The sequence below is a fragment of the Schistocerca serialis genome, chromosome 4 (genome assembly GCF_023864345.2).
Source record: "Schistocerca serialis cubense isolate TAMUIC-IGC-003099 chromosome 4, iqSchSeri2.2, whole genome shotgun sequence".
Lineage (NCBI taxonomy): Eukaryota > Metazoa > Arthropoda > Insecta > Orthoptera > Acrididae > Schistocerca > Schistocerca serialis.
Genome location: NC_064641.1, coordinates 235,690,958 through 235,705,852, shown reverse-complemented (window position 1 = coordinate 235,705,852; position 14,895 = coordinate 235,690,958). Strand labels below are relative to the sequence as shown.

General features: G+C 43.1%; 1 protein-coding gene across 1 annotated transcript in view; it reads right to left on the bottom strand.

Moving 5' to 3' along the window:
* LOC126473537 (lysyl oxidase homolog 3) overlaps positions 1–14,672 on the bottom strand; it is a 123,365-nt gene extending 108,693 nt beyond the window's left edge. The window contains exon 1 of the mRNA XM_050100651.1: positions 13,981–14,672. Coding sequence (XP_049956608.1) covers positions 13,981–14,164 — 184 coding nt within the window. The 5' untranslated portion in view covers positions 14,165–14,672. The remainder of the gene's footprint in view (positions 1–13,980) is intronic.
* Positions 14,673–14,895: the final 223 nt, after the last annotated feature.

The following is a 14,895-nucleotide window of genomic DNA, read 5'->3' as shown; positions in this document are numbered from 1 at the left end:
AGTAGTCTTCGTGTGCTGACATAGTAAATGTTTCAGACTTGGCAAGAAATTCCTCAAGATGCATTTCAGTTGTTGTCTGTTTTCATGTCACAGAAGTGTATTCGTGTCTTTGGTGGTCATATTTTACGCTGCTGTCGATAATGAAGATTAGTTATGAATGGAATGATACTTTAATAATTTAATACCCGGTATTTGATGAACATGTCTACAAAGTTTGATAAATATCAGACTAGTGTAGTGTAATTTTCTCCATTTCCGACAGTGTAGGCGAAGAAACGAGAAATTTAGGGGCTAGGAAATCACTCTGAAGTGCTCGTCAAGCTCTTCCAGCCATGTCTGGATAGTTGTAGCCATTTCAGTATTCAAAGATCCTATCCTCTCCATAAAGACAGTTATCATGTGTAGCGAACGTGATGGATTTACAGCTAGATCGGCCAACGCTGAGTTCTACATGATTTAATTGTTGCTTGGAGTTTCACGAAAACATTCCTCAGCTGTTCTCACTGTATCTTACTGTCCCAGCAACGATTGGAGTGTTACTTATCGATTATTTGTCACCAGACATGTCGAAGTTTTATAATACAGGGATTGTGACTTGTCTGGGAAGGCTGCATGTAGCCAATCTGTTAACTGTTCTTGGTACGGGGTGCAGAAACCATAATTTCGGTCGCTTCGGAGACTCATACACAGTGGTATATGCGCTGGATTGATGTAGGTGACAGGTACCAGTGTCATTACTTGCTAATTTAGATTGGGACGTATTTCACAGTAGCATGTCGTGCAGACTTCCTGAGCATTCATATTTTACGCTCACTCTGGACCTCACTGACACACGGAATTCTACAATTTCCAAGGTAATACCATTTGTCCATTTTCAACATAAAGGTACAAGAAGTCTTAATGAAGTTCACTGTTACAGAAATTTTGCTGTCCTTGACCCAAAAACCTATAATTCCTGTTTTCAGTCTGAGAAATTGCATTCTTAGTCAACGACACCACAGCGCGAAATACAAGTACGCGAGGACAGCCTGCCACTAACTTTATGCACTTATTTAGTCGGCGCTTCACACATGAAATTATTGGTGAGTTACGCTCTATGGACGTATCATTCAGGAGGCGGCCATAGTGATGTGACAACTGTGTGTATACTTGACTTGTTGAAAACCGTCACAGCGCGTAGAAAGATTAAGCAAGTAGGGCAGGATGTTCATTTTCTAGGACACTAACTTGACCTTTCGGCACTGTTTCGTGGAGAGACCGATAACTGTCCTTGAATGTGGACTCGTAATATTTCACTCTGGCAGGCCACAGAACGGTGATAATCGTAAACAAACAAGTTCGGCATAGTTTTGTGGTGACATCAGATTTTGCTTGATAAATGTCAGAATTTGAATCCTCGCATAAATCTGTCTACCGCCGGTTCTTAGACTGTTTATCAGAAAAATACGTAATCAGATCAAACATGTACATTAACTGGATGGTTAAGCACGAGGAGCAAGACAGTGTTTGTGGCATATTATTCCAGTGGAAGGTAAAATACAATCGACAGCTTAACAGTAAATTAAATCCAATATATTTTGCAGATTAGGACATGGATTTTAGTACTGATAATCTACTTCTTTATGATTCTACTCCACATAATCTCATCATAATGATTACTAAAAGCAAAGCTGTTATCAACCCGAAGGGTGGTTGGAAAACCACAGTGCTTTATACGACACGGCCCTATTGCAGCTCCTACTGCCTTTCTTCGACTTCCGAAATGACTTTCCAAGCCAGTTGCAGATGAACTCTGAAGCACGGTGTCACTCAGCCTTTATCACGTTAACAGACATTGCACAAGGTGAAAGAATTGATAAGTGACAGACAAAGATTGTTGGACTGACCGTGTACCGAACCCCAATGATTTGCATCCATAGTAAGGCAGTGAGCCACCGAAACACAGTAACGATTCTTTATTGGGAGAAAAGAGCTACAAATAGTGTGTACCTAGCTCCTGAGCATGGCTATCTAGACGCCTACGTTTTGAGAACGATACTTATTTAAAAACTTACATTCTGTTCGCAATTGTTCTCACTTCTAATAACTTAATGTCTGGCTCACAGAAAGCTAAACAAAGTTCTTATATTGATGCCGCCATATATGTTAAAGAGCGATGTCTCTATCACTCAGTTACATGGTATGCTTACTAGAGAACGGGAAAAAGCATGTTCAAATGATTTTGTAGAAACATGGAGCCAATTGGTGGAAGAAGATATGGCAATCAGTTGCAACTTGTGTTTATTGTAGCAAATCTAGATTTCTGCCACTGAGTGACCATCTTCAGTGCAACAGATAAAGTTAAAACACTTCAGTCGTTATTTGGCATAGTCCCTCTTGAACTGTATACGTCAAGAGTTGGAACTGCAATTGCAGTTTGAATTGTTGAGTACAATTCGAACTCTTGACATTTATAGTCCAAGAGGGTCTAAGACAAGTAACGACTGAAATGTGTCAACTTTATATGCTGCACTGATGATAGTCATTCAGTGACCTAAATCTGCTGTACATCTGCGACTGACTGCTGTACCTTTTATCACAAACCGAAATAAGTACAATCGATGAGCCTTCCCCGTTCCAAATGGAGTGAAATTGAGAAACAGAGTATCCATAGCATAGAGCACTGCCTGTACGTGAATGAGATACAATTCAGCGGTCGTCTTAAAGAAAAAGTCTGCAGGTTTACAAGAAAGATACAAGAATTCGCTTGAATTATCTCTTAAAAACTGTGAACACTAAAATCATATTATTGTCATGAGGATCTTGACCGCTCTCCTCACGAATGCGAACTGCCTTAACCATAGTGTCACCACACTGGGCAGCGGTGTTAGCACGCCTGTCACGACACTAACTAGAACAGCACTACGTGGTCATCAACGGTTGGAGAAAAGAATGGCTGTCAGTAACTATTTTTTTTTTTTTTGTTGCTAGCTCTTGGTAAGTTAGCCACCCTGATAAGTAATTAGTTCTCTTTGGAAGCCTTCGTCATGTTTTTTAAGGAACTGAACGTGCACTCTAAGAAAAAAAAACGACTCAGCATAAAAGAATTATCCGAATGGGACGGAAATCGGTAGATGCGATGTACATGTACAGACAAATAAATGATTACAATTTCAGAAAAAATGGATGATTTATTCAAGAGAAAGAGCTTCATTAATTGCACAAGTCAATAACACGTTGGTCCACCTCTGGCCTTACGCAAACAGTTATTTGGCTTGGCATTGATTAACAGAGTTTCTAAATGTCCTGGGGGATGGCATGCCAAATTCTGACCAACTGGCGAGTTAGATCGTCAAAATCCCGAGATATTTCGGCGTCCTGCCTATAATTGGGGAGACATTCGGCGATCTTGCTGGCCAAGGTAGGGTTTGGCAAGCACGAAGAGAAGTGGATGCTCGTATGTGCGGACGGGGTTATCTTGATGAAATATAAGCCTAGGATGGCTTGCCATGAAGGGCAACAAAACGAGGCGTAGAATATATTCGACGTACCACTGTTCTGTTAGCGTGTCGCGGATGACAACCAAAGGGGTGCTGCTATGAAAAGAAGTGGGATCCCAGACCATCACTCCTGGTTGTCGGGCTGTGTGGCGGTCGTCAGTCAGGTTGGTGCCCCCCTGCTGTCCACGGCATCTTCAGACGCGTCTTCACTGCTCATCGGGGCTCAGTTCGAACCGGTACTCATCACTGAAGACAACTGCACTTCGGTCAGTGAGATTCCAGGCCGAGCAGACGATACCCAGTGGCCAGGAAAGGCAGCAAGCCGTGGCATGCAACAGCGGATAGACGGATCACAGAGCATGATATCACTTTGCAGTTCAGTGCTGGTTAACAGGTGGACCATCCTAACATTCACAACCGTTTCTCTGTTTTGGGTGAAAGAAATCGTCATACCAAACATGAACACGGGTGTGGAATCGCTGCCATTGGTTTCAGAAACCATGGAACGCGACAACCGCGACAACCTGAGATGAGGACGCAGACTACCTCACGGTACATGCTAATGGCAGACTACAGGACGTTGTGATTCCTTCATACCAACCAGGTGTTGTTCGGGTTGGTAGTGGCGCCCACAGGGAACGATTATGAGGGCCTAAACAGGATCACCGGTACTTCTGGCATCTTCTATGAGGGGAAATACTGGCAGATGATGTAGAACTCTTAATTTTTTTGAAAAAGTGTTAATCAACACTTGTAGGTTCGGAAAATTAGTGCACTGCTCTGTCATTTTTGAACAGTGTCACGCTGGTGTCGTTGAACGCTGTACGCATATGAAGTACCGTAGTTGGGTGGCGTTGTTCCCGCTTACAATCTTATTTGCGACATTTAGGATGCTGTTGAGTAGGACGATTGCATTTGCGAGCGAACTGCGACCATTTTCTGCGAGCTGTGAGCGACTCTTCTTCAATAGAAACTGACAGATACGCCAGAACTGGGAAAGAATGTCTAATGAGAAGGTCGTTTGAAAATTCGGAGATGAAACACGACTAACTAGCAGAAATGAAAATGTACACTGCTGTTTTAGCGATCATCAAGGCAACAAGGAAATAGTTTAATAACTACTATACGTCGTTCAGTATTAAAGACATCTTTAGGACACTGAAGGGTGTAATGAAACACATAATGTTAAGATGACCGCGCGATTTATGATTTGTAGATGCGAAAGTGTTGTCATATTCTTAATAAAATAGGAGGCATATACAACGGCGTCAAGCGTATTGTGAAAAGATGAGTTTAAAAGCACAGACATCATTCCACACAGAAATTTCTGCGAACACTATAAAGTAAATACGACTATTGTAAAAATTAGAGAGCACACGGAAGCAACAGGCGTTCGTTTTATTTAGATAAATATTATCCGTCGATGAAATGGATTGGTTGGAGAGAACGAGAGAACGGTGAAGGCAAGGGTGGAGGGAGGGAGTTAATTAGGTGACCACCGGACGGGTATTTGAACCACCTCCCTCCCTAATGCGAATCCAGTCAGTGTATCACCTTCCTCGGTCCGATTCCTTGGGAGAGGTATCTATCCTTCAGGAATATTATAGCTTAAAGTATACTCTAGGGACTATTGTTATTCTTATGCATTAATAACCTAACAGACAAAATTAATACCAACCTCAGACATTTTGCAGATGATGCCATTACCTTCAATGAAGTACTGTCTGACAAAACCTGTACAAATTTCGAATCACATATTGATAAGATTTCAAAGTGGTGCAAAATTTGGCACTTGCTTAAATACTGATAAGTGTTCAACCGTACGCTTCACAAAACGCGGACAGTTACTGTTCCATGAATATAACATCAATGAGCTGCAGTCGGAATCATTCAACTCATAAAAATATATCTGTGTAACAGCTTGTATGAATATGGAACAGAATCATCTCAAACGCTCGGTCGTAGGTGAAGCAAACGGCAGATTTTGGTTCATTGGCAGTATATTGGAAAAATGCAGTCAGTCTACGAAGGAGAATTATTGATCATTTGTGGATAATCCGCACTAAATAGGACCAACAGAGCGTATTCAAGGCATATATTGAAGGTCGGATCTAGTTCATACCGGTTTGTCTGATTCACGAGAGTGAGTCACGGAAATGTCAAAACAGATGACTTGGCAGACCACTGAATGTAGATGCCAATTATCCCTCTAAAGCCCACGCAGAAAAAAAAAAAAATAATCAGGAACCAGCATTAAGTGAAGACTCCAGAGATATTCATCAGCGCTCTATATACTGCTCTCACAGGGACCGTAAAGACAGGGTTAGACTATTACAGCACGAAAGAGGCATCTGGGCAGTAGTCATTCTTTGCCCCACACGCAATTGGAAAGAAAAGAAAGCACCACATGTGATGCTATGCTAAGTACGCTGTTTTTTTATTTATTTATATACACCTCAAGTTCCGTAGGATCAAATTGAGGAGCATATCTCTAAGGTCATGGAACGTGTCAGTACATGAAATTGCAACATAAAAGTAATAACAGATAAAAATGAACCGGAAAATATCAAGCTATAAGTTTAAGTAAACGCAATCAACAATGCAACAAGAATCAGCTTAATTTTTCAAGGAACTCTTCGGCAGAACAGAAGGAGTTACCCAAGAGGAAACTCTTCAGTTTCGATTTGAAAGCACTTGGATTCCTGCTATGAGTTTTGAATTCTTGTGGCAGCTTATTGAAAATGGATGTCGCAATATATTACACACCCTTCTGCACAAGTGTTAATGAAGTCCGATCCAAAATGCACGTTTGATTTCTGCTCGGTATTAACTGAGCGAAATCTGCTTATTCTTGGGAATAAGCTAATGTTGTAAACAAGAATGACAGCAAAGAATATATATGTTGAGAGGCCAATGCCAAAATACCCAGACTCATGGTTCAAAATGGTTCAAATGGCTCTGAGCACTATGCGACTCAACTGCTGAGGTCATCAGTCGCCTAGAACTTAGAACTAATTAAACCTAACTAACCTAAGGACAGCACACAGCACCCAGCCATCACGAGGCAGAGAAAATCCCTGACCCCGCCGGGAATCGAACCCGGGAACCCGGGCGTGGGAAGCGAGAACGCTACCCAGACGCATGAACAGGGGTCGACAGGAGGTTCGTGAACTTACACCACTTATTGCCCGAACCGCCCGTTTCTGAGCCAAAAATATCCTTTTAGAATAGGAAGAGTTACCCCAAAATATAATACCATACTACATAAGCGAATGAAAATAAACAAAGAAGACTAATTTTCGTGTCAAATAGTAAAATACCGTTCGAATAGTAAAAATAGCAGCATTAAGTATTTGAACAAAATCCTGAACAAGGAGTTTCCATGACAGTTTTCTATCTATCTGAACACCCAGACATTTGAACTGTTCAGTAAAACTAGTCATATAACCATTCTGTGAAATTAAAACATCAGGTTTTGTTGAATTGTGTGTTAGAAACTGTAAAAACTGAGTCTTACAGCGACTTAGCGTTAGTTAATTTTCTACAAGCCATGAACTTGCGTCATGTGCTGCACTATTTGAAACCGAGCCAATGTTGCACACAACATCCTTTACTACCAAGCTAGTGTCAACAGCAAACAGAAATATTTTAGAATTACCTGTAATACTAGATGGCATATCATTTATATAAATAAGGAACAGGAGTGGCCCCATCACTTATCCCTGGGGCACCCCACATTTGACTGTCTCCACTCAGAGCCGGCATCACAGCCATTCTCAAAACTGTGAATGATGATATTTTGCTATTTGTTGCAAGCAAAAGATGAATCAATTGTAAGCTAGTCCCTGCATACTGTAATGGTCCAACTTATGGAGCAATATTTTGTGATCAACACAATCAAACGCCTTAGTTAAATCAAAAACTATGCCTAGCGTTCGAAACCTTTTGTTTAACCCATCCAATACCTCACAGAGAAAAGACAATAAAGCATTTTCAGCTGTTAAAAGACTTCTAAAGTCGAACTATACATTTGAATGCAAATCGTGTGGTATAGAATGATCAATTATCCTTACAACCACAGCCTTTTCAATAACTTTAGCAAACATTGATGGTATGGAGATAGGTCTTAGATTGTATACATTATCCCTTTCTCCCTTTTTGTGAAGCGGCTTTACTATTGAGTACTTTAATCGTTCAGGAAACTGACCATTCATAAAGGAAAAATTACAAATATGGCTAAATACAGGGCTAACAAGTGCAGCACAGTACTTTAATATTCTGCTAGACACTCCATCATATTCATGAGAGTCCTTAGTCTTCAGTGATTTAATTATTGACTCAGTCTCCCCCTTGTCTGTATCACAGAGGAGTATTTCAGACATCAATCTCGGAACGACATTTGCCAAGAGAGTTACATGACTCTCTGTTGAAACTAAATTTTTATTTAATTCACCAGAAATGCTAAGAAAATGATTGTTAAATACTGTGCATATATATGATTTATCAGTAACAAAAATATTTTTACTACGAGCTGACTTTATATCGTCGACCTTGTGCGGCTGACCAGAGACTTGCTTCACAACTGATCATATGGTTTTAATTTTATCCTGTGAATTAGCTGTACTATTTGCGTACCACATAATCTTTGCCTTCCTAATGGCATTTTTAGGCACTTTAGAGTACTGTTTGTAATGGGCTACTGTAGCTTGATTGTGACTACTAACATTTTGATATAATTTCCGCTTTGTTCTACATGATATCCTTATCGCACTAGTCAGCCACCAAGGCTGCCTTTTACTGCTAGTACCCCGTTTAGAACGTTCTAATGGAAATCAACTCTCAAAGAGCATGAGAAATATGTTATATTTGTGTGCTATATTTGTCATCTCTGTTATTAGCACTGTAAACATCCTGCCACTCTTGTTCCAAGGACGAGGTTTTAAAAACTCCCTATTGCTGTTGGATCAACTTTCCATACATAGTTTGTAATTATATGTGACATTTGTTTGAGCACAGAAGCCTTTTAGTGTTAAAATTTGTGCATCATGGTCTAAAAGGCCATTTATCCTTTTACTAACAGAATGCCCATCTAGTAATTAAGAATGAATAAAAATATTGTCTATGGCTGTGCTACTGTTCCCCTGCGTCCTAGTTGGAAAAAACACAGTCTGCATCAGATCATATGAATTTAGGAGACCTACCAACATCCTTTTTCCTGCACCATCATATACAAAATTAATATTGAAGTCACCACATATAACTAATTTCTGGTACTTCCTATACAGTGAATTAAGAACCCTCTCTAGCTTGAGCAGTAAAGCTCTAAAGTCAGAGTTAGGGGACCTATAAACAACAACAATTAGAAGTTTAGTTTCACAATTCAAATGCCCCTGCACAACATTCTGATATCTGTTCAGCGCAGTGCCGTGATACGTCTATGGACTCAAGTGAAATACTGTTTTTTACGTACATGGCCACTCCCCCACCCCGCAAGGAAGTCCTTGAAAAACAGCAAGCTAATCCGTATTCAGGTAAAGGAAGCCTCTGAATTGCCAAATTATTTAATTCGTGCTCGAATATACCAATAATTTCAGAGTGAACATCTATAAGCAATTCACTAACTTTATCTCTAATACCTCTTATATTTTGATGAAATATGCTAATTCCTTCTCTACTTGGAAACATGACGTCCTCTGAAGGTGAAACCTCAGTTAGAGGGGCTTCCTTTTAGCAGGTATACCTGTCAGCTGACTTCTATCTAAAAAAGGTGCAACTCTGTCACCAACTACTACAGGAATTTTTCCATGAGTGATCCTACCACCACCCACTAGACTGTCACCTATAAGCTTTGCCAGCCTCCTCTTCCCATACCTATTAAGGTGCAGGCCATGCCTAGTGAAAGCAAATCTACTGACAGACTCAACTGGCACCACTGCAATGTGACCCATGCCCTCTGCCATCAGCACCTTCTCCAGCACTATGTTAACGCGCCTAACAGCCGCTTTAAGATGAGACCGATCATGACACTGAAATAGTTGCACGAAATGCACATTAGTGCCACCAGTTTGAGTAACTATCTTTACCAGGTCACCACCTACATCATATTCTCTGTCCCCGTCAAGACTACTCCCTGCTCCACCCTCTATCACTACCTGACCCTCCTTCGTAAAATTCCTACATAACTCTCCTAGGCTGTCAGTCACCTAGGCTTCACAATGCTGGTTACCTGGTACACACTCCCCAACGCTTCCGGCAACTGCTGGCCCACACCTCTATCGTGCGAACTACCTAGCAGCAGAACCTTCTTCTTTCTGTTAGACTTTGCAACTGACCTAGGCCCACTAACTGCTGCGGACTGCTGCAGGTTTTATACACCCACAGCTACAAGAGTCTTCTCTCCACTCAACTCTGACAGTTGGTCAAATCTGTCGTATGTACGCAAAGTATAACTGTCTGAATACCTCCTCCTCCTCGCTGCCTTCTTGCCAAATGCCAGTTACCATTCCCCAGCGCCCTTCATCCTCCTCAACCTATCTAGTTACTCCTTTGGGTGTTTAAGTGTACCCGTAGGGCACAGATCTTACACCCCTGCACCTCTATCAACTTATTTCTATAGAGATTCTGCATTCCCAGGAGAGGATCTTGCCACAACGCCCACTGGCTTCCCCACTGCATTCACCCCCAATGAAAATACTTACAAACCTACGACAGAGCCCACATTTCTCGCTCATGGTGAAATTTTACAGATACAGAAAAAGAACTATACGTCTACGTTACCTAAGTTCAGTTACACCAGTAGAACTATATATAGAACTAACAAAAGCGGTCTCGAATTTCTCTCGCTACTAAGAAAGCAACTACTTTTATTAATACTACTAAACCACAACTAATACCAATACCATCAAAACTTCACAAAATAATTAGCTAAAACCAAAAATTCAAGCGGCGACTGGAACACTCAATGAAGTTAAAACAGTGGATGAAAATTTTACTGAAATATTTCACTAGAAACAATAAACAATGTCAGCTGAAAACCAAAGCACGAAAATTACCAAAAGATTTCAACGCACAGAAAACTCTAAAGAGCACAGCGAGCGAACGTTTCCAAAAGTGCCATGCACTTCACTGTGATTTGGAGAGTATTTATGTAGACGCAGAAACTTTTTATCTCTTTTTAAAATTACACTAAATATTAAAACAATGAGACAGGTTCGAAACCTTTACCCCCGATCTTACAACTGAGTGGTATCGGGTCATTTCTCTTTGGTATGTGCATAATCTTCCATTTGCCCATATTTAAGAGAGTTTCTTTTCATTAAACCGAGCAAAAATTTTGTCTAGTTCTTTGTACATTTCCATATAATCCAGCAAGAAAAAAAAAATCATGTAGATGAAAGTGCTGTCGGCGAACACTCTGATAGTGTGGCTGATGCTACCTGATAAATTATTTGTATATGCTGAGAGCATTTGTTGTACTACTCAATGGTGGGGGTGGAAGGGGGGGCGGCTACCGTACTTTCATTCTGAATGACGAAATAATTTTGAGATTGCTCAACTAATGGTCCTGGATGCACTTGATACTAGTCAGTATTTATTACACGTTTTGGCGTTCTTAAAACTGATGCTGAATTGGAAGGAAATTTTCATTCTGCAGTGAAGTGTGTGCTGATATGAAACTGTTTGGGAGATTAAAACTGTCTGTCGGACCGAAGCTGGGACTAGGAATATTTCCTTCCATGGGCAGGTGCTCTGTTGGGTTGGATTGTTTGGGGAAGGAGACCAGACAGCGAGGTTATCGGTCTCATCGGATTAGGGAAGGACGGTCCGGAAGTCGGCCGTGCCCTTTGAAAGGAAACATCCCGGCATTTGCCTGGAGCGATTTAGGGAAATCACGGAGAACCTAAATCAGAATAACCGGACGCGGGATTGATCCGTCGTCCTCCCGAATGCGAGTTCAGTGTCTAACCACTGCGCCAGCAGGTGCTCTGTCGCCTGAGCTACCCAACCACGGCTGACGATCCATTCTCACAGCTTTACTTTCTCCAGTACCTCATTTCCTACCTTCCAGGCTTCGAAGAAGCTCTCCTATTGAACGGATGCATCTGTCTGGGACAACACGATACGAATTTGGTTTGCGAAGATTAGGGTCAGGTGCACTCTCTGCCATTCACTGGATAAACCCTTGGTCCTACTACAGTGCCTTGCGGCAAACACACTGTTTTTTCTGTTTCTATTGGACATAATAGATTCTATTAGTCAAAAAGTCTTTGGACCGATTGTATATCTTTGAATACACTCTCTGCGATCGTACCTTACATCTACATCTACATGATTACTCTGCAATCACATTTAAGTGCTTGGCAGAGGGTTCATCGAACCACAATCATATTATCTCTCTACTATTCCACTCCCGAACAGAGCGCGGGAAAAACGAACACCTAAACCTTTCTGTTCGAGCTCTGATTTCTCTTATTTTATTTTGATGATCATTCCTACCTATGTAGGCTGGGCTCAACAAAATATTTTCGCATTCGGAGGAGAAAGTTGGTGACTGAAATTTCGTAAATAGATCTCGCCGCGACGAATAACGTCTTTGCTTTAATGACTTCCATCCCAACTCGCGTATCGTATCTGCCACACTCTCTCCCTTTTTACGTGATACAAAACGAGCTGCCCATTTTTGCACCCTTTCGATGTCCTCCGTCAATCCCATCTGGTAAGGATCCCCCACCGCGCAGCAATATTCTAACAGAGGACGAACGAGTGTAGTGTAAGCTGTCTCTTTAGTGGGCTTGTTGCATCTTCTAAGTGTCCTGCCAATGAAACGCAACCTTTGGCCCACCTTCCCCACAATATTATCTATGTGGTCTCTCCAACTGAAGTTGTTCGTAATTTTAACACCCAGGTACATAGTTGAATTGACAGCCTTCAGAATTGTACTATTTATCGAGTAATCGAATTCCAACGGATTTCTTTTGGAACTCATGTGGATCACCCAGGTCATTTATATAGATCATGAACAGCAGAGGTCCCAGGACGCTTCCCTGGGGAACACCTGATATCACTTCAGTTTTACTCGATGATTTGCCGTCTATTACTACGAACTGCGACCTTCCTGACAGGAAATCACGAATCCAGTCGCACAACTGAGAAAATATAGTCCATCAACAAAGGAGGTGGCTTACAAAACACTCGTTCGACCTATACTTGAGTATTGCTCATCCGTACCAGATCGGGTTGATGGAGGAGATAGAGAAGATTCAAAGAAGAGCGGCGCGTTTCGTCACAGGGTTATTTGGTAACCGTGATAGCGTTACGGAGACGTTTAGCAATCTCAAGTGGCAGACTCTGCAAGAGAGGCGCTCTGCATCGCGGTGTAGCTTCCTCGCCAGGTTTCGAGAGGGTGCGTTTCTGGATGAGGTATCGAATATATTGCTTCCCTCTACTTATACCTCCCGAGGAGATCACGAATGTAAAATTAGAGAGATTCGAGCGCGCACGGAGGCTTTCAGACAGTCGTTCTTCGCGCGAACCATACGCGACTGGAACAGAAAAGGGAGGTAATGACAGTGGCACGTAAAGTGCCCTCCGCCACACACCGTTGGGTGGCTTGCGGAGTATAAATGTAGATGTAGATACACCATAGGCCCGCAACTTGATTAGAAGTCGCTTGTGAGGAACGGTGTCAAAAGCTTTCCGGAAATCTAGAAATCCGGAATCAACTTGAGATCCCCTGTCGATAGCGACCATTACTTCGTGCGAATAAAGAGCTAGCTGCGTCGCACAGGAACTATGTTTTCTGAAACCATGCTGATTGCTTACCAATCGATCGTTCCCTTCGAGGTGATTCATAATGTTTGAATACAGTATATGCTCCAAAACCCTATTGCAAACCGACGTCAATGATATAGGTCTGTAGTTCGATGGATTACTCCTACTACCCTTTTTAAACACTGGTGCGACCTGCGCAATTTTCCAATCTGTAGGTACAGATCTATCGGTGAGCGAGCGGTTGTATATGATTGCTAAGTAGGGAGCTATTGTATCAGCGTAATCTGAAAGGAACCTCATCGGTGTACAATCTGGACCTGAAGACTTGCCCGTATCAAGCGATTTGAGTTGCTTCGCAACCCCTAAGGTATCTACTTGTAAGAAACTCATGCTAGCAGCTGTTCGTGTTTCAAATTCTGGAATATTCCATTCGTCTTCCCTGGTGAAGGAATTTCGGAAAACTGCGTTCAATAACTCCGCTTTAGCGGCGCAGTCGTCGGTAACAGTACCATCGGCACTGTGGAGAATGTGGTACGCCTAACGGAGGTCTAGGAGCAACGCTTACCTTTACGCGTGTATCGTCTGTTTGCAAGATATCGGGCGTGAATAAAGGAATCTGGGTTCCACACAGTTGATCTCTGCTGAATCTGGATTTCTCTTCCAGGAAGGTAGCGATGTTCGAGCTTAAAACGTGTCTCAGGATCTCGCACACATTGCAGCAGCAGATTACCTTCGTGCTCGTCGTCGCCGTTGACGAGCCTGACGGCGCCCTCGTGCTTCCGCAGCCGGCGCATCTGCTTGCGTAGCTGGAGCGCCTTCTGCTGGCGCACCGCCCCGGTCGCCGTCTCGTTGTTGGCCGCCGCCGCGGCCAGGTGCAGCGCGCACGCCAGCGCGCAGTATCTCAGCAGCCGCATCGCGGGCGTCTTCTCTCTTCCTGCGCTACGGGCTGACGACCGCTACCGCTCAAAAGTCACAAAAAAAAAAAAAACAAGAAAAAAACTGCTATACGAAGGACGAACGTCAACAGCTGCCACGTTTCGGGCAACACTAAGCCCCCGCTGCGACAAAACAGACGCTAAAAGCTCACTAAAAAGGGTCCGGAATTCACTGTCAGCACCACATACGTCGTGTAGCAACGCAAGAATAAACGGTAAACAAACGCAGTGAGAGTCACGTCTCCAGCGTCTCGGAATACTGGTATCGCTAGGTTCGCCACCTGAGCCAGCCAAGTAGCGGTGAGGTCCAGCTGCTGCAGATTCAGCGCCCTGGAGCGACGTTCACCTGGAGAGCATGCGGCAGGTACCGGCCAGAAGCCGGGTCGGTCACGCAGGTGCGGTCGGCGGTGGCCTATCCCATGAGCGGACGCTGTGGTGACGACTGCCGCGGTCTGCCGGTCACTGTGCAGACCCGCGCCTGCCCGGCGCTCTTTATGGCCGCTGCAGCCGACGCGCCTGACGTCACCCCGCGGCGACCTCCTGCGGCGCTCTGCACGCGCCGCCGGGCCAGCAAAAAGGAGGGCGCGCCGCCCGTCAACACTCGCGCAGGAGCGGTCGCCTTGTCGCGCAAACAGCTTGCAAAAGACTGTTCGTGTATATGACATCACTCTTGCTACACTTCGTAGACGGAGTAAGGAGGAGGGACATTT